Genomic DNA, 25,994 nt, shown 5'->3' with positions numbered 1-25,994 from the left:
CTGTACATTTATCAATAAACACACTTAGTAAATTAGTAAACCATTTTAGTATTAGCCAAACTCCTGCCTCCAGAACTAAAATCAAACTGAAGACAGAAAATGATCACTATCTTCTAACCTTTGTTAAGTGTTTTTAATTTAAAGCTCAACAGATGCTGAATATGTAACTTGAATAATTTGGTATATCTTTTGTAACTTCCATATGTATGAAAACCGTAACACTAAATAGTTTTATAATCTCAGGTCACACCTGTGCATTAAAGAATTTACACCTTGGTTAAATCAAAACATTAATATTAGCGTAAGTACAAGTTTTACTTATAGGACATACATTCTTTGTCATACAGAATTATGCAATCAAATGAGTTAATTTTTTTTGTTTAATTTAGGAAAGAAGAGGAGAATCTAACCATTTATTGTTTTTAGCCCAGCACAATATCCTAAGGATTTTTTATTTAACAAAAACTCATATAGCACTCTACTAAGTGCTTTATAAATATTAACTAATTTAGTCCTCACAACAACCAATAAGATAGATACATAATTATCTTCATCTCCACTTCTCAGATGAGGAAACTACAGCACCAAACAGGTACAGTAATTTCATTGAGGTCACAGTGCTTGTTGGCAGTTCACTATGCTAAGCTGCCTCTTCCCATATACCACCTCAAAGAAAAACCCTGACCTCCTCCCAGGGCCTGTCGAGTTAGGTAGGATATACCATTTACCCAAATAGCTCACTAACCCTCTTGTCAGTTACGACTAGACCTTGTATAATAACAGCAGAGAAGATGACTTTTCTTTCTAATCATTGTTAAATAATGACTGAGTTTTATATAAACTGTGAATTTATACAAAATGTAAATTTAAACAGCATACACATAAAATTTCCTTACCTTCCTAGCTCGTTAGATGTCAGTGTATAAAAATTATTAAAGTTTTCCATTTTTATTGGAGTTTGAGGAGTTGTAGTTAGCAAGCCTGAAATAGTTCGGCAATCAAATCTTCTCCTCGACATGTTAGATGACTTCCAGATATGCTTCTTTTGTCACTTATTTTTACCTATTTAAAAAAAGAGAAAAGATAGCAGGTATAACTTAAATGTAGTTAAGAAAAGAAAAGATGTTATCTCAGACAGGATATTCATTACATTATCAGCTCCAAATATAGCTATAAGATACAACTAAAAAGAAGACTTAAAGAACACATTCTACCCACAAAAGAAAAGATGCACACATAAACTGCTATCACCTCTATGCCACTTGAATGAAATTATTGACTTCATTCAGAATAAAGCTACTATAAAAAACCTGTAAAATTCTTTAGAAGAGTTATAATAAAAATTAAACTCTCATTCTTTAAAGTTGTATCTTTATCATTTATCATAGCAAAGTAAAGGTTATTCTTTTTAAATTTAATTTCACAATGGCCAAATTTGGTATGAACTTACCTTTCGTGAGTCATATTACTGACATCTGAATGACTACAAGAAATGGAATTTGTTTCACAGACTGCCTACATTTCAATACTACATTCAGAAAATTTCATAGGTCTTAAGAATTTCTTTCTTTTGGCAGAACCAAGCACAGAGGCTGCCATATATGAAGAGCTCTATAATTTTGTTGGATGAGTGACCGACCATACGGAAAAACTTATTCTGGAATTCTGATATATATATATATATATATATATGAAGTTCATATTTATCTCAAACTCTGTAATATTTGCATGTTTTTGGTTTTAACATCAAAACTACCATTTCATATTATAATAGCAGACTATATATTTTAAGATACTTCTCACTTTCTGCTATGCCTGTCTAATAAATGACCCAGTATTATTCTTCTAGTGCCCTCTTATAATAACCCCCTAGGCTTTTGATCTTTCTCTGCCACATTTTGCTCTCATTTCCTACTTGACATAGTGTTTCTTTACCTTCCTAAATCCAAATATGACTAAATGCAATTTAGCAAATAAGCAGAGTGATTGAGTTCAGTGCTTTTAGCTTGTTTTCTGTTTTATTCTGAAATCAGAATTTTTTTCTCTAACTTCCTTGGTCTTTGGGAATACAAAGACAATTAGTTTGGGGATACATCTCTACTAATCTACGGGTAGCAGTGTAACATTCTGAAATAACATTTGGACTGAATCACATATAGGTCTGAATCCCATTTATCCATTAAACCAGCTATGAGGTCACTAAATTAACTTTGGTACTGTTATGGGCTAAATTGTACTCCCCTCAAAATTCATATGTTGAAATCCTAACCGCCAGTACCTTAGAAAGTGACTGTATTTGCTGTATTTGGAGATAGGGCTTTTAAAAAGGTAATTAAGATAAAAATGAGGTGATTAGGGCGGGCCCTAATCCAACAGGACTGGTGTCCTTACAAAAAAAAAGGAGATCAGAACACAGAAATACACAGAAGGAAGAGCCTGTGAACACACGCAAAAGGCCATCTACACACCAAAGAGAAAGGCCTCAGGAGACACAGACCCTGCCTACACTGCTCTCAAACTACTACTCTCCAGAATTGTTGAGATGACAAATTTATGTTACTTTAATCACCCAGTCTGTAGTACTTTATTATGGCAGCCTAGTAAACTACTTTAATATAGCTTCTTTTAAAAATAAGAAATATTTCAAATAAATATCATAATAAATGTTTGCTTTTTTCAACTTCATTACTCTGCCATACTGTGTTTAAATTAAAAATAACTAAGACATCACAGATGCAGTTGAAGTTGGTCCCTTCTTTTCACCCCCAATTTACATTCCCACTGCTGCTGCCTGGGAGGGATCTTCATTTTCTTGTTAACATTTGCCCCATTTGAACTTTTAATTTTGGTCAGTCTAGTGTGATGAAGGTGAAATGGAATTCTGTAACTTACTTTACAGTTCTCTGATTACTAGTGAGGAATGTTTCAATCCTGATGCCTCTCAAGTATAGAAGATAAGCAGAATCTACCTTGCAGAGCTCTAAAGATTCAAAATTAAAGGGACTCGGACATGGGCAACAGTGTGCTGATTGCCAGAGCATGGGGACGTATAACAGGACTAAAAGGCAATGGGAAAAAAATACAATAAAGATTAAATTCTCTCTCTCTCTCTCATACACACACACACACACACACACGAAGAAGCGATGTACCTGTATCATGGATACAAATTGGGCTACATCCCCAACATTGTTCATCAATCAGGACTTGGAAAACATGAGAACAAGAACATATCAAATTTAATCATAGAGACAGAATACAGGCTCCTGAGTCTAAGATGTTCACCTCATCTACATTCTAGAACACAGGTGGCAAACACAAAGCCCTCGGACTGAATCCAGCCCTCCATCTTGTTTTATCCCGCCCAGCACCTTGTTTCTACCCAGCAGCACTGAGCTCCTTGCCCCTAGTTAAAGAGTAGTTACATTTACAGTCCTAAAATTATATTCGGCCCTTTGAAGGCAACTGGTAGGCTGATGTGGCCCCCAGTGAAAATGAGTTTGACACCCCTGTTCTAGAATCTAAGATGTTTATACATGCTATAATATATCAGCTACAAAGTGATCTTTCATAAGAACTCTAGTAGAACTAAGATATATTTTACAAATAAGCATTTTCTGCTCTCAAGTTTCGAAAGAGTCAATATAGAGCTTACATGTAGTCAAAAGTGTTTGTTCAATGAAACTTTATAAAAGTGAAAAATAAAAAATAAAAAGCTTGTGGAATGAATGAACTCCAAAGTCCAACAACAGGGAAATGGTTAAATGCACCTAAATAATAGAATATTAACTCAAAAATTGTGCTTTCAAAGAATTTTTTAAACTCAAATTATTAAGTGAAAAAAGGAAGATATAAAACTTTAAATACAATATGATAATTTTGTGGGAAAATATAAAAGCAAATAGAAGAAAAGACTGGAAAACTATGACAAAATGTTAACAATGGTTATCTTTGGGTGGTGTGATTATGACAGTATTTTACTTTCCTGTGTTTGAGTTATCTGCACTAAGCAATTACTACTTAATAATCAATAAAAATTAATACCTTTGGGTAAAAAAAGATGGATGTAAACATATATGACTGGACTCTATGCAAAAACCCATCTGCAATAGCAAAACATAATTCCATACATTAAGAGTTTACTTGGCTAGTAGTTTGAGAGCCATGACTACTCAGGTTTTGGGTTGGTTTTTCTTTTTTTAAGATTTTATTTATTTATTTTCAGAGAGAGAAGGGAGGGAGAAGAGAGGGAGAGAAACATCGATGTGTAAGAGAAACATTGATTGGTTTCCTCTTGCCTGCCCTCAACTGGGGACCTGGCCTGCAACCCAGGCATGTGCCCTGACAAGGAATCGAACTGGTGACCTTTTGGTTCGCAGGCCAGCACTCAATCCACCTAGCCACACAAGCCAGGGCTATTCAGGTTTTTTTTAAGGTCTCAGTATTTTCACTGCATTCATATAGAGCAGATGGTGTTCATTATCCCAATAATATGTCAGTTCTTATACAGAGACCACATAAGCATTTAGAATAAATACTGAGCAAGAATTAATGTCTTGCTTAATACTGCATAGAAAAAAACAATTTAAGAAATTCCAAATAAATGTTATAGTTATAATTCTATATAATGAATAACAATTTGTAACCTGAAGACACATGCCTCTATTATGACTATCACTTGTGAAAATCCAGGCTCATCCTGGGACTCCTCCAAAAAAAATCCAAAATGTGATAGCCAAACACACTGAATACCTATTATTTAGTTACATGAGAAGGGAAAAGAACTTAGCTTATTTTAAAAAAATGACAGAAATGGACGATAATATAAATAAGGCTTCATTACTCTAGCTACTTAGGAGTATTTCCTAATACAGGACATTGGCTTGTTTATTTTTTACCCTAACAAATTTTCCTTCACTCACATGTACTGTTAGTCATCATAATGAATTAATATGCCACATGTACTTGTGTGATTATATATGTAGCTGAAAATAGCATTGGGCAATCAGTAGTTTTTAAAATACATGTTAATACAAAAATCATTATTTGAACTCTGATGCATTTTACTATGGCTCAGAATATGCTGGAGCACAAGCCAAGTGTCAGACAAAACAAATAATACATTTCTGAAGACTGAATCTTAAACTTACTGACTTATTGCTAATATACAGTACCTATGTTACAAACTGTTTTAGACATCCATATAACATCCTTTTAGTGCATCTTCCTTCCATTTACTGCCCTTGAACCAGTTGCCTCAGACCAGATATTTTTCCATTTCCTCCCCTTTCACCAATTTTGCATATAGCACTGCTGAATGTCACTTCTGTGCACCAAAACCTTCACAAACATCTGGCTGTACATAAGACTTAATAGGAAGTACACAAAGGTTATCAGTAAGCTTTCTATCTCATTTACTCTCTTTAACTCCAACAAAAAATCTGCAACCTTTTTTTGTTTTCCACAATTCACAGACCTATAACTGATTCGAATAAACACTATGTCTCAGTTCACTTGAAATACATTTCACAATACTTTATTAGGCTATACTAATAAAAATATTAAGGGACTTAGTAAATTTGTGTTTGTATACATGTGTTTGTGTGTAGGCACACAAGCATAGACACATCAAGCACTAGAAACAGTTAAAGGATAATAGAGAGCAAGATACAATTAAGCTTTCAATTACACAGTACCACCAGAAATAATGGGATCTCTAACTTATTTTTTTTAAAGATTTTATTATTTATTTATTTATTTTTAGAGAGGGAAGGGAAGGAGAAAGAGCGAGAGAGAAACATCAATGTGTGGTTGCTGGGGGCCGTGGCCTGCAACCCAGGCATGTGCCCTGACTGGGAATCGAACCTGGCACACTTTGGTTTGCAGCCCATGCCCAATCCACTGAGCTAGCTACACCAGCCAGGGGATCGCTAACTTATTTTCACAGCTTTTTTTCATTAACTCCCATTAACGATAATTAGAATAAGAATTCAGATATGCATCAGTGAAGGAAGGAACAGAAGGAAATGTTCGACTTGAATCTGGACCTTACTCGAAGGGAGAAAGCTAATGTGATGTGATCAAAGTAGAGAAACGATCCCTATAAACCTCTGAGTAGCTCTATTTTAAAAATATTCATCACGATTTTCAGTTCAAACTTATCAAACAAAAATATTTTATAAAAGTAGAATGTATCATATACAATAGTTGAAAACACCTAGAAAATTAAATTGCCTACTTTGATCTCCCCATTAGCTTCCCAGTACTACCTACAAGCTGTTAAGTCCTTACAGCATGACACACAAAAGCCCCTGACACCAGCTGCACACCCGCTTCATTTCCTGCCACACTCACATCTCATATTTTGCCTCCACATTTTTACTTTCCTGCCTGAAACATCCTTTTTACTTTCCCTTAATTGGCTAACTTTTCTTATGCATCCATCTCCCTTCCCCCACCTCACACTGAAAGCTTTGACTTTTTAAAAACCCAAGATTGGGTTAAGTGCCTCTCCTTTATGCTTCAAATATCTCTTTATCTCAATATCTAACATGTTAGAGCCCAATTATGTTTAGTGTATAAAGGGCAGCAACCCTATACTTTTGTGTCTAAACTCCCAGCACGGTGTCTGGCACCTTGTGGGAATTTTCAAAATGTTTGATGAACTGAATTATAAGAATTAATGAAATACAGCAAGAAGAATTTTTAAGTACATCTCATATCATCACGGGTTGTGCAGAACTTGAGGTCCATCTTGAAATTATATATTGTAACTTCAAATGCGGCTAGTATTTGGCTAAATAAGGTATATTTTAAATCACTATTAGTGAATTTCATTTCTAACCAGGATGACTATAAAGTATGGGAACACGGATAAAATTATTTCATCATATATCATAATGCAATGCCAATAAACCATTTATTTTGTGTTTACCTACCTTTCCAGACTAGGTGGCCGCCTTTTTTTTTTTTTTACATGAATACCTACTTCAGCTAAGGAAATCAATATTTTAAGAGCTATCTCAACCAGGAAATTAATTCAGATATTTCCTTGTCAAAGACTAATCAATCTAGATTTTCCTGAAATAAATTTGAAAGGCAAAATGGAAAGCAAAGTGAGCCACAAGATTACTAGAAAACAACTCCTTTCTATTGGCTTGGCCAAAAAGTTCATTTAGTTTTTTCCATACAATGGTTCTAGTAGTGCTTAGTCTTGAACTTCATTCGAAACAATTGTGTTAAGATTGTATTGTGAGAGCTGCCATATCATCATGCATTTTAAAAAAACATCAAAATTGGTGAATTTTTGTGTAGCCATTTTAATACTGAAGATGGAAATATGCAACATTTTGGGCATATTATGCTTTATTATTTCAAGAAATGCAAAAATACCGCCCTGGCTGGCGTAGCTCAGTGGATTGAGCGCAGGCTGGGAACCAAAGTGTCCCAGGTTCGATTCCCAGCCAGGGTACATTCCTGGGTTGCAGGCCATGGCCCCCAGCAACCGCGCATCGATGTGTCTCTCTCTCTCTCTCTCTCTCTCCCTCTCTCCCTCCCTCTCTCTCTCTCTCTCTCCCTCCCTCCCTCCCTCCCTCCCCTCCCTCCCCTCCCTAAAACTAAATAGATAAAATCTTAAAAAAAAAAAGTTCGGAGGGTTATTTAAAAAAAAAAACAAAAAGAAAATAACCAAGTTCTTTAAAAAAATGCAAAAATATAACTGAAAAGCAAAAAAGATTTGCACAGTGTATGGAGAAGATGCTGCAACTGATGGAATGTGTCAAAAGTGGTTTTGCAAAGTTTCTTGGTACTACTAACATTTTGGCCAAATAATTCTTTGTTGTGGGGCTATCTGATGCATTGGAAGATGTTTAGCAGCATCCCTGGCTTCTCTACACACCAAAAGCCAACAGCGGGAGACAGCCAATATACTCAAAATATCCACATCAATAAAGTTACTGGTGAAAATGAAAAACATGTTTTTTATTTTATGGAGAAAACAGACTTTTTTCGCCAACCCAATACATCGACATTTATAGCTACTGTGTTTTCCCTAGGAAACGGAGAAATTGGGTATTTGTTTATCTAGCATCCATCAACATTAAGTACCAACTTCCTGCTAGTTCAGATGCATTTTAATTAGTCACTGATTAAAAGTAAATGTAATGGTGTAGACATAGAAATAACGATTTCCAATTTCAAGGAAGAGACTGTATTCCTTCCTTATATGTATTCTACTAAGAATCTTTTTTAAAAAAGATTAAATAGAAAGAATAATTCAAGAATTTAATCCTTTGGAAATTGCATAGCAAGCCAGCTAAATGACTCTAGACCAAGCAGTCTAGCATACTCGTATATACTACTCAAGGGCTGAAGTCTGGGTAATGACCCTGGGCCTGAGTCTGTGCCAGGACAGTAAGGCCTGGTGCCATATTTTCTGCCTTCAGAAGAAGAACCAAACCCTATAATTATGAAACAGTATAGGAAGATATTGCAAAACGGAACTACAGTGGGCCAACATACACACAGTGCTTGTCAAAAAATTAAGTTTCTGTTGTAAAATACTGTTTACTTATAGTTATCACTGAAGTACTGTTTATTCATAACTATTCCAATACAAAATGGAATGTGATCATCTGAAGATTAAAGATGAAATTACCACCTCACTGTTAATATAAAAGTTTTTAAATGCTTAAAGTATAACTGCGCCCTCTTTTGGGGAACAAGTTGCAGAGTCAGGGATGCACTAAATATGTTGTGTATATATATATATATATATATATATATATATATATATATATATACTAAAAGAAACTGACCAGTTTAGATGTTGAACTTCAAGGTTAAATGTATTTGGTGCTAAAAAGAGGATAAATAAATGAAGGAAATAAAAAATTTTAACAAAGCAAACCTTGAAAATTACATTTATCACAACATAATTTAGACAAAAATGTGTTTGTAACTTAATTTTTAAGTAAATTTGTTAATTAAAATATTCAAAGGAATATGCTTTGATTATAGTCCATCACAGAATATAAACCACTTAAAAATGAGTCACTGAATTTTTGTCAATATTATGGAAAACTAAAGCAACTAAAACATTTAAAGTTCCTCCAAGTGTAAAGGAAGTACCTCAGTGACTGTTAATGTTTCTGATACAACCAATACCTGCAGGATGCAAAAGAATTCTTTAAAAAATAAAAATCAACCAAAATCCTTGCAAAGCAGATATTCTAAAAGTACTGTTGTTAGCTGCCAATTTTATATACAGGAAATATGCTCTACAATATATGTACAATTTTAAGACAATTTTATGATTAAGTGGAAGTGTTAGCAATGGATTTCCTTGACTCCTAGGTTTTAAATTTGCGCTCTAGATTAAGAGAGGAAAATTTTGATTAGTAAATTCTCCTATAATTATCAAACAGCTTTGAAATGGCTTTTAAAATATATTTAAATGTTTACTTAACAGTAAAACATTGTTAGTGCAAGCTTCAAAATAATATTGTTTGATTAGAAACAACCATAAAAAATGTCTGCACCTTTTTCAGACTTGTTATCAGTCAAGTCTCAATTTTCCTGAAAAACTGACTATATCTTAAACAAATTGTAATTCACTATTCAATGAGCCCAAGAGAAATGGCAACCATTCTGCCTGCAAACATTAAGAAACAAACAGAAAGGCCTTCAAACATTACAAAAGTTTTACTTTTAAAACTCAAATATATTGCCATGTATTCCACTTTAATTTTAGATACATAATTTAGAAAAATAATGTAAAATGTATATGTTTCTCAAAAATAAAGCAGCTACTTATAACAACTCCAATTATTAAAGTATTAGAAATACTTTTTAAAATTTAGCATCTGCTCAGAAGAAGATGAAGGGGTAAGAGAGAGGTCTTAAAGTTAGGGCATTGTCTATGGACCTGCTTTTTCAAAAATACACAATTCTGTGTGGTTTAATATTTATAAAACAAATACTTTAGAAGTGAATGAAAACTACACTACTGACAGATCACTATCAAACTATGTAATGGTGTATCAACAAGAAAGTAGGTTATCATCTTTTCTTTTGATAAAATTGTGCTCCTGGTTACATATGCAGTCACTTGTCCAGTCATCTCTGTCCACCACGCTGTCTCAGAGCACACATTCTCTACGACTTGAGAAATTAAAGAGGCCATGCCATATTAAACATCACTGCAGGTTCAGCATATCACTGGTACCACAGATGTAAACACGTACGTCGGCAAAGTACCCAGTGAATGTGATATACACAGACGTAACGCTGACATTTCAGCATGTGGACAGATTTTTTAAATGTCTTTTTTTTTCTTAATTTCATTTTGCAAATCTATGTCGGAGTGCCTGAAGTCTCATCAGACCTGCCACCCCCCCCCAAAAAAAAACCCGAGAAAGAACTAGTATCATCTACTAGCTACCATAAAGTCTCTTTCAACTTTGTCTCTATTTATCTCTCTAAGGGAACTCAAATGAAGAACTTTCCCCTACACTAAAAGAGCTGGATAAATGTCAAAATCGTAGCCATCATGTGAATATAGGTTACGGAGTTTGAACATAGGTCATGTACCCTTAAGTCTGAGCACAGGTCCTGTACATAGCGTCAAAATACAATCAGATCGAGGAAAATCACTAAAACAACAGCAATTTGTCTTTTCTACTCACTGACTTTAAAAACTGTTCAGAAGCAGTAACTCAAAATGCCCCACAAGATGAGCACAAACTTTCTCTAGATTAAAAGCAGCTGTGAGCAGGACATGTCCAGGAGTCCAAATAAGAACATGTCCTGTACCCACACCACAGCTGTGAACTAGGGAGGGACACGAAGAACCACGTCGACGCAACGTGGAAGGGACGCGCAGAAGCCGGTCGCGAAGGGGGCCCCCACGGGACGCGACACGGGGAGAGTCCAGGCCGGCCAGGAGACGGCGCGCACACGCACACACACGCAAGGACGAGCTCGCAGGCTGAGAAAGAGCAACGGGAAGACTACTGACCGTCCCCCGCGCCGAACCCAAGGGCACCAGGGAAGCGGGATGCGGCGACGGGCCGGGAGCAGTCGAGCCACCTGAGGAGCCGCGAGTCCGAAACCACCTCCGCCAGGCCGGAGGGTGGCAAGGTACTACGGTTCCGCCCACACCGCCTAGAACCCCCCCGCCTCGGGACTCCTCCCACCTTTGGGGTCTCGGTGAGGAAGGTAGAGGGGCTGGTTCTGGGGAAAGAAGTCGCCGTCCCAAGCCTATCCGCCAATCCCAGCAGGACCGCGGACGCGCGAGAAGGAAGACACATACCGCTCCGGCCGCAGCAAGTTCTTGCGGAGTTGGCCCCTCCAAGGGGGCTCCCGTCCCGCCCCACGCCGGTGGCCACGATAGGACTGGTTCTCCAGCTCTAGCCGGGTGGGGCCCCGGGTAGCTCCGAGCGTGGTAGGACCCACTTTTATTCTTCCGCTCAAAGGCCAACAGCTGTGACCCGGCTCCTTGTGAGGTGGCTCCCGGCGGCCGCAGCAGACGTGAGCGGAGCTTACAGTTGAGGTTTGAAAACTGCAGCCGCGTTGCGGGGCCAAGCTGGGCGCTAGATCCCACCCCCTCCGTCAGTAGAGCCAATCCGAGCGCGGGTAGAGGGCGGGGCTGTCACGTGACAGGAGGGCGGGGCGCCGGCCTGCGGCGCGTGCTGCGGGGCGGGGCCCCAGCGGTGAGAGGGTGTGGCTCGCTCCGAGCCAGCAGGAGGCTGGGCGGAGCTACTGCAGGTGGGGCGATGAGGTAATTGCTACCAGCGAGGGGTGGGGCGGGCGCTTTAAGGGCCGCGTTCCGGGCTGCACCACTCCCCGCTTTTAGAGTGGTCAGTCCACAAGGTGTGAGACTGTAGACTGGGGAGAGGGAAGAAGCAAAGGTAGTCCCAGCTGCTTCCCATTCATTCCCAAGTTTCCGTTCCTACTAGAGACCTGTTTTGGACTCCTCGGAATCACATTCTTGGTGACCAGAACCTACCGCAAGTGGGGAGCCCAATTTGCTACAACTGGGCAGACATCGACGTCACTACAGTGAATTGAGTCTTTCTGAGGCATGGCTGAAGGCAGTATAGGGGCAGTCCCAATAGGATGAATTGCTGATTTTGCACGTAGGGTGCTAACGGAAAAAACAAAAGCCCACAGGAGAGTGAAAAGGTGGACAGTTTTGTGTAAGACACGGTTGAACTTTTGTCTTGTTCTGTATAATCTAGAATTCGTTGCAGAGCATATTTAAAATAATTGTAGAAGACTATTGGGAAAATGCATTAGGAGGGGAATCACTCTCTTTCAAAAGACTGTAACACTCAGCATTTAAGGAGGAGCTTTCCTTGTTCTATCCCCAAAAGCCAAGCAAATTCCCATTAGGCCATCCGTTTGCTCGTCCATACTGTATTTTTCGCAAGACTATGCGTCAACTGTCACAGAGTCATTCGGTGACGTCTGCTTGTTCTCACTTAAGCCACTCATCGCAGTTGGGTGTGTCTATTCCCTAAGCTTTGTCACTCGGAGAATATTGCTTCCATCTATCCAGTTTCTTGTTGCTAACTTTTGAGTGAAAAGAGAAGCCTAAAGTTAAGATGGAAACCGGAAAAACAACAACAACCGCATCCTTAATGGACTTTTCAGTTACCATTATCTAAATGTCCACAAACCAATGAGTCTGTTCCAGGAGAGGCATCCCAGAGGCCTCAGCACCAGCCCTGGAAACTGTGATCTCTAGGGATCACAGGGCAGTGTTCTGGTAGTGAGTTTTGTGCTGTGTACACTTTAACTATGGACCTCCTCAATGACAAAGCTAGTCCGTTGCCAGCTCTTAGCAGTCTCTGCACAATCCACCCTCCTCTCTGTCATTTTCCCAGTCCCACATTACTTCTCATTTCTCCATCACTGCTGTAAAACAACCCTTCTTGGGGTCACGAGCTCGCCATTCTCCCCAGTTACTTTCCAGGGGGCTTTTCATGTCTTTCCCTGCCTCTGCCTTGGCTGTAGCTTTTCACCATACTCCTCATCAGCACTTGTTCATCAATTTTCAACTTTAAGAAGTTTCCATTCTCCAGAAATCAGAAATCTTCACTGTTTTCTACTTTCCACTCCCAGCCCAATCACCTCTTTGCCCTACGTTCATAGGTGCAAAGCTTGCACTTGTTGCACGACCTGCTTTTATGCCCATAAATAGATTGTTAGCCCTTGTACCTGACGTCAGATTCGCCAGCTAGGATTTAGCACACTATCCCAAGGACACTCAACTACACTTGGGCTGAAGCACTGTAATTCAAGTAACAGGGAATTAATTCCTGGTGCTAAGGAGCAGACTGTACCATCTATGGCCTTGCAGTACGATTCAGGACTCAACACGTCTCTCTGGCCTACCTCATATACCTAAAATTATTCAAAGCCATTTCAAAAGTACATGTTCACAGTCTCATTCCCTTGAGTAGGAAATCCCTGTGTAATCTAATGTTCATTCTGTGGTTATTGCCTCTGACCACACAGTTCATTAAGTTGATCCTTAAATGCCACATACTGACCAGGGATGGTGGTTGTAATGGACAGAATGTGTCCCCAACAAATTCATATGTTGAAGTCCCTAACACCCAGGACCTCAAATGTGACTGTATTTAGATATAGGGCCTTTAAAGAGGTAATGAAGGTAAAATGAGATTATACTGGTGGGCCCTTATCCAAAATGGAGAGATCGCAACACAGACAACACAGAGTGAGGAACAACCCTGTGCAGACACAGTGAGAAGATGGTCACTGGCAAGCCAAGGAGAGAAGCCTCACGAGAAACCCAACCTGCCGATACCTTGCTCTTGGACTTTTTGCCTCCAAAACTCTGAGAAAATAAATTTCTGTTGTTAAAAACTTCCAGTCTGTGGTACAATATTTGTTATGGTGGCCCTAGCAAACTAATACAGTGGTCCTCCTTAGTCACTTCAAGTGAATCACCATATGTGATCAGGGATGGTGATTTTTTTAGATCATGCCATGATATTCACCACATTCTGTCCAGAGACAGTGACTCCCCAATCACACCAGGTCAGTAACCACGCACTGACCACATACCGACTGGGGAAGGTGATTCTCCCTGATGGTACATTTACTCCCTGTAGATATAGCAAAGGTGAGTGGAATTTTATATAAAGAAGGCCCCATAATCAAAATGCTGGCATTGGCACATGTTCCTTTGGGAAAAAAGTTGTTTTTGTGTCAAAATTCTACAGTTTAATCCATGTGGAAAGTATAAAACAAGCACTACTACTTTTCTCCAACCAAATAAACCAGAAACTTGTGGCCAGGCCAGAAACAGCCAAACACAATGGGAGCCAACAGCCTCTGAAAGGGCTTGGCTCAAACACCACCCCCCAACGGGGGTACACATGTGGAATGGAGATAGCTAGTCCAAACAGATCCCCTTTCTGGAGGAGAGAGTGCTGGGTGGACTCAGATGGATGAGTCACAGTGCTTTTGTCCATAGTGCCTATAGAACATCATGATTTGGGAAGCACTGAGGACCACAGAGATCCCAGGAGACCTTGCATCCCCTGGCTCCTTTCCAACAAACCCTGTTAGCAAAGGTGATTGGGACAGGTCTTTCCTGATGAGAGTAATGACTCAGACTGGTACAGATGGCTTCCTCAAAGAGTGACACAATTCTTTTCTCCAAAGCTCCCATAAATTACTAGGACCTAGATTGCCAATCAAACCATAGATTGCCATAGTTTATAGAGTATAAACTTCCAAAGCCATCTAAAAGAAACATGATGCAAGCCACATACGTCATTTTAAATGTTCTAGTACAAAGTCACATTAAAACATAAATACAGATCACATTAATTTTAATATATATTTAACCCAATGTATCCAAAATATTGTCATTTCAATATGGAATCAACATGAAAATTAATGAGATATTTTACATTCCCTTTTTATACTGTCTTAAGTATGGTATATTTTACAGTTACAACACATTCCAATTCAGATGCTAAGTTTTTATCAAAACCACCTGCTGTATATTTAGATTGCACAAAATTTACCATTGATAAAAGAGCATTCATATCCCTACATTGTTTCAAACATAAAAGTTTTCAATGACTGAATACAGATCAGTTTCTTAATTTAAATTTAATTAAAATGAAATAAAGTTATAATTTAGTCACACTAACCACATTTCAGGTGCTCCATAGCCACATGTGGTTGGTGGCTGCTGTACTGGACAGTGCAGGGCCAAAGGGCTACAAGTGTGTCTCCTAACGGCTTCTAAACCTCAGAATCATTTAATGCTGAAGCAGACACAATGTAGGTTCTCAGTAAATCAGCATCAGAGCAGTTTGGAACTTCCAAAATCTTCGAGCGTCAGTAGCCCACCTCCCATGATTTAGAAAGGAGAAAATCTTGCACAGAAGTTAAGGGACATACAAAAGTTCACACAACTAAAGTAGTTGGTGCATATCTGAACAAGAATTTAGGTCTCTTGATTCTTAATCCTAAAGACATTCCATCTCATTGTGTCAGACATACTTCAGGAAAAAAGATTTTTAAAATTTACTTGAATAATCACTGAATGATATAGGCAAAGAAAAATAATTGCATTTGCATAACCTGATAGTGTGTCCTAGAATATTTAAGGCCTCCACCACGGTTTGGGTAGTTTGGGGTGTAGGCAATTTAATCTGTCGCTGTTACCTTGGCCTGTCACTGCTTCCTTTCCTTAGAGCCACCTCACTGCACATCCGTCCCACCCTACCCCAGAGCATCCGGCCACAATTTTCTGTCTGCAGCTGTCCTCACCCAGCTGTCTACAACAATTTGGTTAAGGTTGTGCTTCAGAGGATTCTTTACATTTGCAAATCAAAGACTTCAGTAGAATCTGCAGCAAAGTTATGGAACTGATATCCTCCAGCCACAAATACACCCGCTCTGAGGTGGGAGTTGTGTGTGTGTCAGAGAGACAGGATGTATGTGTGGTTAAGTATGGCATTAAACAGACCTGCATTCACATCCCAGTTCTGCCCATTCCTAGCTCTATGGCCTTAGGTAACCCCCAGTTTCCTCATCTGCAAAATGAGGATAGGAATAATAGCTCCTTCCCTAAGATGAAAACGTGGTACTACATACAGATCACAGCGCCCAACAAGAATACGCCCTCAGTCTGCACAAGCTGTTGTTATTTTCCAGTGCTCTGCAAGCTTGCTGAGGAAGACTGCAGACATTTGGCTCACGGCTGCACCTTGTGACTAGCAAAATGCTTGTGACACAGTAAGTCCTAAGTGAATATTGTTCAAATGACTTTAGCAGATACTTATGATTTCCTTCAGACAATCTGACTGATCATTTCCCAATGATCTCTCCTAGCATGACTGGTGGCATGACTGGTAAAAAAGAAAGAAGAGGTGGCTGCTTTCACCTTCAGAATCTACCTGGTGGAGGCACCCAGGTTCAAAATGAAGCTGTAAGGTCAACCAATGGTGGCGTGCAGAGCTGTGTTAGATAAAGACATTGGAGTCACTGGTGTTTAAAGGGAAGTAGATTATCAAGTGAAACAAAAAAATAAATATAGGGTGTAAAATTGCCATTTATTTGCTTTTAGCTGATAAATGTCTATTACTCTCCCCACATATCTCTAAGATACTTCCTCTACCAACAGCATATTCCATAAATCATGACCTGGTATCACATTCCAGAGCACACAGCAGGCAAGAAATAGTCCAGCTTTCAGGAATTCTTAACTATGTGAGTCTTCTTACATCAGGCAGTAGTAATAGGCATAGATAAGGCAGGGCTGACTTTAAACCCCTACAACTTCCTTGTTGGGAGTGCTCTTTGCTTCAAGTGGCTTCAGGTGACAGCACGAGTGTTGAGAAGGTCAACTACTCCACTAGCTGAATCCTTTCCTAATGTCAAAGTGCTGGTAACATGGGAAATGTTAATGTTAATGATTATCACAGCACCCCTGACACTGAGAATATTCAAAGTGTCCTCAACTCCTTTTAGTAGTTAACCTTACTTTTACATTTATAGAGTAGCATTTCATAGCTTCATTTTTACAAAAAGACGTGGGTACAGAGCTGTTCAGAAACCCTTTAAAGGATACAAATCATGAGAGAATGGGCCTGTAAATTACTAGCTGTGAGACCTTGAGCAAGTAGTAATATCTCCATGCCTGTCTTTTCATCTGTGAAATGGAAATAATAATGGATTTATTCCATAGGGTGTAAAGTACCAAGAGCTCATAAATACTGACCCTGGTAATGTTCTCTATGTGCGGTTTGTGGTAACTCATTTAATGCTCACACTCCTATGAATAAAGTGCTATATTTTCCTCCTTTAAAGATAAGAGAATTAAGGGACATGAAAGTAATGTATGTACTTCCCCACAGTGAGCTAAGTTACTAGTGAAGGCAGGGTTCAAGCTCACCCTCTACTCCATGGCCTTTTACTCTGGATATCTGACACCTGTAGGTACTAACAACAGAGCACAGGGTCTTGGGTGTTGAATTCACCTCAATCCCCGGTGCCCCTGCTTTTTTCACCCACTTGTTTTTCTCTCACACCCACCATTCTGAAAGTTCTTCATTGTTAAAGTAATTCTACAAATACATAACAAATGCCAGAGGAAGGGGGTTGAATGATCCGTGTGGCAATGGGTTAGAGTTAGAGGCATCAGTATGACCTAATGTTTAGCTTAATACAGATGCCAAATGCCAATGTTTACATACAGAAATATTTATAGATATATGTGTGTATATGGGCTAATGTCCACACATCTCCTCGCTCTGTCCTCAGAGAACACAGAAGGAAGCAACGGCACCCTAGGAGCAATGAGCACACCTCCCACTCAGATCTTCATTTCTAATATCATTCATTCTCTAAGAAATGAAACCAAGGCCCTTGGAGACATTGATGCTTCTAGAAATGGGGCAGGAAACATTCAGAATGGCCTGGAACATCGTGTATTGCCACAAAGAAGGAAGTTCAAACAAATCAACAAAATCTGTGCCTAGTGTTGGGGGTATGTCAAAGGGACCCGTGAGCCAACTGAAAGAGCTCTCAGTGGCCAAAGCTGGGACAATTTGAGCAATCCGATAAATAAACAAAATAGTATTGGGTTATGACCCAAAATAAATATCCACGAGTACATCTGATATAAATAAATGATTGAATAAACTAATGGGGAAGAACAGACAAATGTCCCGTGCAGAACTGTGAATAATTAATGTAGATTCTCTGTCCTCAAGTTGGTGGAGCATAACTCCACACTCCTTAAGTGTGGGCTGGGCATAGTGACTTTTTTTCCGCCAAAGAGCACAGCATGGAAAGGGAGAAGAAAGAGTCACTTTACAGGGAAGTAACCTGACAAACAGACCCTCAAGCCAGGTGGCGAGGGCCAGCAGCAACAGCCCTAAGTCACTTGGAGCATACCCTTAATGTGATGCAATGAGAAGGACACTTGGTAGCCTTTCTCCCCAAAACTCATAATCGCAGTTCGACTGTTAGAAAAACATCAGAAAAGTCCCTGCTGAAGGACACACTACAAAATACCTGACTGAGCTCCTCCAAACTGTCAGGGTCACCAAAAGCAAGGGAGACTGTCACAACCAAGTGGAGCCTCAGGCACTGTAATGATTAAATGTCGTGTGGTATCCTGGATGGGATCCTGAAACAGAAGAAAAAATGACATCAAACAAGAACTAAGGAAATATGAAATAAAGTGTAAACTTTAATTAACAGTAATGAATTAATATCTGTTCATTGATTATAGCAAATGTACCCTACTAACGTAAGATACTACCACGGAAACTGGTTGTATGTCCTTCAGGTACTAGCTTTGCAATAATTCTGTAAACCTAAAACTGTTCTAAAATGAAAAGGTGGTTTTAAAAATGAGTGAATCTGTCATTGCTTAAAACATTCAGCTTTAGGAAATTTGATCTTAAAATAATCTTTAAGATCAAAGGAAAAAACAAAATCCATAAAATAACTGAAATACCATCTGGCTATTATTTTTGCAGTCTATTCAAAATACTGTTATATTAGTAATTTGATGCAGGCTCAATCCTGTCAACTTCTGAGCAAAATTTTCAAGCCTTGGCTAAAAATATATGTGACAGGAATGCAGAAAGGGATCCAAAGAATTGTGTGTTTCAATATAATGTCTATTATCTAATTCCAATCCCAATGCAAACCTTTCATCTAGCAGTTCCCAAACGGTGTTAGGGAGACCCTGACACTTTTTTTAGGGAGTCCCCAAGGTGGAAATTATTTTTATAATAATGCTAAATGGTATTTACCCTTTTCACTCTTATTCTTTCACCAATGTGTATGATTCAGTTTTCTGGGAACTACAGAATGTGTCTCTGGTTGTAGGTGCAAGTATGCCGGCCCAAATGCTTTCTATGAAGCCAGAAATTAGAGAAAAATGTAAAGCAATACCACCCTTATCATTATTTTGTTTTGGATAATATAGCTATTTTTCATGAAGTGCATTATTTATGTTAACATGTGATTGTTGTTATTGTTAACATGTAGTTGTTATTTTAAATGTTATTTTACATTTTCTTTTAATTTATAATATAGTAAATATTAATAGATGTAACTACCTAAATAAAGACTCTTTGTGGTCCTTACCAATTTTTGAGCATAAAAATTTTGAGAGATTAAGAGCTATTTTTCTAATTATAGTCACCAGTTTGCTCTTTGAGTTTTGGGACACTTGTCACTTTATGGCTACCTTGTATCTAACTCTCCTCTGTTCGGAGAAATCCTCACCTTTTGAGTCTTTGGAAGTGAAATTGACAAGCCTTCATGCTCCCAGTCTCCTCTGCAGCTGGGGCAGGAGCAGTTACCTTTAATTCTGTCAACTGTCTCTGTACACTTGAGCCACAGAATCTGGAACAAGTAAGGCCGGGCCAGGAGCAACTCTATGACAGAAGCCAAAGTGGCAGGGAGATAGGGCCCTGGACACAGTAGTCCCAGTGACAGCTTCTTTGTCCACTGTTAGGCTGTCAGCAATACTAACTGGACACAGAAATTTGTATTTTGGCAGTAGTGACGTCTTTATCTGAACAGTTCAGTGACGTGACTTTGGATATTGTTCCTGGTTATCTTGTCCTGATGCTGCTTCTCCAGTTGGGATCTCTAATCTATGCACTACAGAATAGCCTTTAAATACATTACTTTTCAGCTTCAGTCATCCAGAGATGTTTAATTGCTTACAACTAATAACTCTGATCCTACCCATAACTGGTTTCTTAATTCACTTCCGCAGTTTGTGTTTATATATATATATATATACACACACACACACACATATATACGTGTGTATATATATATATATATCTTATATGTGTAAGATAGATAGATAGATAGATATCTGAATCTCTTTTAACATCAACTTTTCTGAAATTCCACAAATAAACCATGGTTAATTAAAGGAAAGAAAAAAGCAAAATGAATTTACCTTTTCCTTTATCTGCTACAAAAAATAAACAGCTACATAAATAAATTAAAATGTTACATGAAAAGATAGAGAAAAAAATGTTGGCCTTCTACTCTAGCTATAAACTTTTACTTAAATTTTAGAGTTGTGATCTAACATTCAACCGGCAGTGTGTGAGATTGCCATGTGTCATTTCCCAGTTACGCAGTTTCTATAAAGCAGGCAAGAGACTCTAAAGAGGTGACTGACGGTTCCATGCCATGTGCTTAGTTCATTATCAGTCATTTCAAGGAACTCCAGCCTCTCCGAGCCAATCAAAACAGAAATGTCCTAACACATTTGAGAGGATCTTGTTTTATAGAGTGCTTACGAAAGGCATGAAAACACACTGGATTTCAAATGTACCACATTATCCAGAAAGGATTTTGGAACGGATTCCTATTAGATTACTTTTTGTTGTTATTAAATGCGACACATAAAATATGATGTTTTGCTGTTTGAGCTCATAGCCTGGAATGGTTGTGCCTTCTACGATTTTGCAAACAAATTTTAACATATTTTTATTCTGGTCACTTTCTAGCTAGACTTCAAAAATGAAAAGTATGTGGGCTAGTTAGGCCCTTCAGATATTCCCATTTCATGCTAATTCAGAAATATTAGGGATTTAAATTAATTTTGTCTAGAAAAGGCATCTTCTTCTGCAATGGAAATACTACCTCAGAGTAAGGACTCTTTAAAGCAACGTCTTGAAATAATTTAAGGAAAAGATAAGAGGGAAGCACCCCCTTGCTTTTCCCTCTCATGCTCTTTGAGCGTCCAGGTTTGAGTTTAGGGGTTCCTGGATCAGGATTCTGATACTTCAACAGTTAACTTCTCAGAGGAAAGGTTCAGTTACAGCTGAGGTCAATAGGAAAGCATAAAGCAGCACATCCCAACTTGGGGACGGGTTGAAAAATTGAAAATCAGGCACATCTAATGGCCAAAGATAGCTTCTTTCTTACAGGCCTAAACTGGGGGTGCATCTTTTTAAATATGAAGTTTTGGAGCACTTTGCAGATTATTATCTTAGTGGCTTAAGAGAATCTGCATAAGCATAAAGTCATTTGTCTTTATTTCTTCCTGTCTCTCACCCTGGGTATTTGTCTTTTTCTGTACTTGCTAAGAACAGGAAATAGCAGAATGAAGATCTGATCAGTTTCCATTACTTCAGTGAGTCTCACTCGGTTGAACACAGGCCAACTGGCACATTTATATTTGCCTAAATAAATTATGCAGCTTATCAGAATACACTACTTTGTGCAGTTTTTAATTATCTTTTAATCTTCCAGGCTTTGGGGTCTTCACACTATTAAGCCTATCTTCGAGAAGTTTGCTCTTGCAAAGTAAAAATAGGCAGTACCTTTGAGACACTTTCTGTTACTCATTGACCTAAAAAAAAATAAAATCCCCCTTCTAGTAGTTCATAAATGAGCAGGTCTAAAAAGCTTTTAGGCCAGCCATGCATGCTGAATGTGGCTCAGGATGTATTAATAAAAAGAGCACCTGAAGTCTCCACAGCATTTTAAAGTTAATATAGTGCTTTCACATGCAACAGTTTATCTGAGATTGCTGTAAGCAAGGCTGAAATCATCCCATTTTACAAATGAGAAAGAGACTCTGAGAGTGACTTTCCCAGTTGAGCTCAGGCTCAGTCTAGAACTGAAGATTGTAGACTCTTCTGCGTTACAACCTCCCCTTAAGAGAGGGGACTTTCCAGAGAGCAGTTATCAGACCTGCTTTCTCTCCTCTCCCACCCCCCACCCTTTTTTTTTTGAAAGATTGTAGGAGGCCCTATGATAGAGCAACCGTAGACAATGGGGAGGATGGGAGGAGGTAATTTTTCAGGACGTCCCAAAGGCCAGACGGCACGCCTGGCTGAGCCCTGTGGCTCTCTTACCTGCAGACGTGTGCAGACCCAGGAGCCCTGACATCAGCCAAAAACTCAGTGTTCCCATCTCGCCAGCTGGTGAGGCCATGCTCACTCCCTGCTGCTGCCCTGAATTGCCTGAGGCAGTTTTGGATGGGGAATTAAGAAAATCAAAAAGTATTGACCATTTAAAGTAATAAGATTTTGCACAGAACTAAGAATTCCAAACCAATAGTCAAGGTTACAGGAAGATATTTAAGAAAAAGTTGCAGCCCTGACTGGTGTGGATCAGTGGGTGGGGTGTCATCCTACAAACCGAGAGGTCGCAGGTTCAATTCCTGGTCAGGGCTCCTTTGATTTCCCGTCAGAGCTCATGCCAATTGCTGACCAGGTCCCCAGCTGGGGGCATGTGACAGGCAACCAGTCAAAGTATCTCTTACGCATCGATGTTTCTCTCCCTCAGTTTCAGGAAGAAACACAACCTTGAGATAGTCATTACTATTCCTGTTTCTCAGATGAGGAAACTCAGGCTCAGAGAATTTGAATAATCCGCTTGAGGTCACACAGCTAAAAGTGGAGAAGAATTTGAACTCAGACAACAAATCACATGCCTGTTTCAGGAGGCTGCACTACATCCTAAGTAATAGGCTACCTGTTCTCATTTTTTAAAAATTTCCCTTTATGCCCCATCTGTATAATTCATTATATAAACACGTTTGTATTACTGTTGTGGGAAACAGCCTATCTGGTGGTCTCAGTTTAAGGAACAGGAAGTAGGCAAAAAACTTCTAAGAAGCAGAATAGGTGTTACAACAAGTGTTCATATGTGAGATGATTCTCTCTGGCGCTGCTTACGTCTTTTATGCACACTCTGTAATTATTCTGGATGTTATAAGACCTCAATGACAGGATACTGCAGGAACTTTCCCTCTGATCTTCCAAGGCCTGGCTACTCTTCCACCTCCAGTTCTCACCTTAAATGTCACATCCTCTGAGAGGCTTTCCCTCATTGCTCCCTCTCCTTCACTTTTTATCACAGTTAATAATTATGGATTTATTTGTTTACTGCCTGCCTTTCTCATGGGATTGTGAACTGCTCAAAGACAGCAGCCATGCTTGCTCTTATTCAGCAGTGGTGCCCCGGCACCTGTCCTGGGGCCTGGCACCCTCTGCACATGTTGATTGTTTGGATGAATGGACAAACAAGTGAATTGCTCCCAGGAGAGTTTCCAAAGGGATCCGAGGAGATGGCTGATTTGATAATGTGATCTAGGGAAGGCTGCATTACTTTTGGGCTAGGGTAGGCTGGTCACTTTTTTCCTAAAAATAGGCTTGAGAACTAGTCGCTCCCCCAAGAGCAGTGTGCCTGAAAGAAGGGGGAAGGGGAGTGAACATCCTAAGCAGCAGTTACCAGATGCAAAGCAATATGCTAGAGGTACGTTATCTCATTTACAGAAATGGCACTGCCCTGCCGGAGAAAGGAATATCCCTGTTTTACAAATGAAAACAAGGCAGATTCAGACTGGTGCGGTTGCCCAAGGATACGAAACAAGTAAGTCGCAGAGCCAGGACATGAAGCTATATGTGTCATATTTTAAAGACCACACTTTCTTTTTTAAAAAGCATATTTACTTTTAAATATTTTTCTTATGTTATATAGGACTATAGCTTACAAGAATTGCTCGTACTTTCAGTGCATAGATTGATAAAAATCTAAATATGTATACAGCCTTGGAGCCACTGTCCATGTAGAGAAATAGGACATTCTTAACCTATCATTCTCCTGCACTTCCCCTCAGTCACTGTTTCCAAGGCCACCGCTCTTCTGACTTCTATCATGACAGACTACTGTTGCCTTAAAGGTCATGTAGATGGAATCTTAGTGTGTGCCTGCTTTTGTGTGTGGGCTTCTTTGGTCTGTAAGATCCATCCCTACTGTTGACTACAGCAGTAACTGATTCTTTTTCATCACTGGCTTGTATTTTAATATAGTAATGTAACTGCAATTTATTTTTTCCAATATGTCCTTTTTGTGGCTCAATCCACTTCAAAGGAGATTGCATTGAACATTGGGGCAATATTGATGGACTTTGTGTTATTTCCAGCATTATTTAAAAAGTGTTCTGAACATTCTCAAATCTGTGTTTTGGTGGATGGATGCATTCATTTCTGTTGGGTCTCCACTCAGAAGTGAAATTGCTGGTTTTAGCTATGCATCTATTTAGCTTTAGTCAATCCTGTCGCTTTCTCAAAGTGGTTGCATTAATTTACACTATCGGCAGCAATGCAGAGAATTCCCATTGCTCCACATCCTTGCCAGCTGTTGCTGTCACCAGTCCTTTCCATTTTAGCTACTCTGGTGGAGGAAGGCCAGTCTTTTGTACGCTGCGCCTTGGTGCCTTAGCATGTGGGTCAGGAGTTCTCAGAATAGGAAAGGCCAAGAGTTACTTCTGCTTCTTGGGTGAAGCTGACCCGATACTATCCCCGGGTCTCTAGCACCTCAGAAAAAGGAGGCCCACATGTCTGGACACACAGTGAGTGAAGAACTGGAGCCTCTGAAATGGATAGAACAGACTCTGACATCTGGCTCATGACTGTAATTGAAATCAATGGACCCACTGAGAGAGGAATGGCTCACGGGAAAGGAAAGAATTTTCCTTCCTTTGGTCAGAGCCACAGAGACCTCCAGTGGAGGGGAAGACAAGGCCTCATCACAGCCAATTCACATTTTGAACAGGAGAGCAGGATCCTTTTAAGCGAGGAAGTGCCCAACCGCACACAGGACGTCAGATGTCGGACCATCGCAACCACAGCTGGAGCACTTGCTATGTGCCACTCTCGGGGCTTCGTGCTTCCTGGGTGCAGTAGTCAGGGCTGTTGGGTTGTGTGTCACAGACTCAAAGCCGATTATTCAAAATGATTATTTATTTAAAGAAGAGTTTATTCTGAGATTGCCTTTCTCTTCATGTGGGTGTTAAAATTTATTTCTTTTTGTATAATGATGATAAGAGTGAATGATGATTGTTATTAGTAAATGTTCCTTTTAACCACATGTAATTTCGTAACACTAAGATATTTGCCTACCCCCACCAACAAAATGTTTTCTTTCAGGTTGCTATGGGGCTGAATTTTATTGCCACATGACCCCCAGGTGGGAAAGCCAGCGGTTCACACCATTCTGTAAGACCTGGGCATTTTCATTCTTTTACCCGAGAATAGCCCTCAGGTTCTCATCAACATCCTCCTTACTGTAGCAAGAATGTTAGGTGAGCTTGTATGATAGTGTTACATGATTATTAACTCAAGTCTGTGCTTGATTCAGATTTCCTTTGTATTCACTAAATACTTTTTTTTTTTTTAATTCCAGGATCCTATCTGGATACTACACTACATTGTTATTGTGTCTCTGTTTCTGAGGCTTTTCTAGGTTTTCATGACCTTGATAGTTGTGATGAGTGCAGGTCAGGTATGTTGTAGGAAGCTTGTGTGTTAGAATTTGATGTTCTTCTTACAGTTGTACTGGGGTTATAGGTTTTGGGAGGAAGACCACAGGGATGAAGTGCCATTTTTGTCACATCCTATCAAGGGAACATACTATTCGCATGATTTAAACTGTTGATA

At 39.3% G+C, this 25,994-nt stretch overlaps 1 protein-coding gene across 2 annotated transcripts in view; it reads right to left on the bottom strand.

Annotated features, from left to right (window-relative positions):
* STK17B (serine/threonine kinase 17b) overlaps positions 1–11,575 on the bottom strand; it is a 30,306-nt gene extending 18,731 nt beyond the window's left edge. The window contains exons 1-2 of one of the 2 annotated variants that reach the window (XM_028509146.2): positions 11,312–11,575; positions 897–1,062 (exon numbers count right to left, since the gene is read on the bottom strand). In XM_028509146.2, the coding sequence (XP_028364947.1) occupies positions 897–1,018 (122 nt within the window). In that variant the 5' untranslated portion in view covers positions 1,019–1,062; positions 11,312–11,575. Of the gene's footprint in view, positions 1–896; positions 1,063–11,017; positions 11,119–11,311 lie in introns of those variants that run through there. The other variant, XM_036023149.1, reaches the window with a different exon arrangement.
* Positions 11,576–25,994: the final 14,419 nt, after the last annotated feature.

The sequence above is a fragment of the Phyllostomus discolor genome, chromosome 4 (assembly GCF_004126475.2).
Source record: "Phyllostomus discolor isolate MPI-MPIP mPhyDis1 chromosome 4, mPhyDis1.pri.v3, whole genome shotgun sequence".
NCBI lineage: Eukaryota > Metazoa > Chordata > Mammalia > Chiroptera > Phyllostomidae > Phyllostomus > Phyllostomus discolor.
The sequence above is the reverse complement of the archived record's forward strand: the minus strand, read 5'-3'. Positions and strand labels throughout refer to the sequence as shown.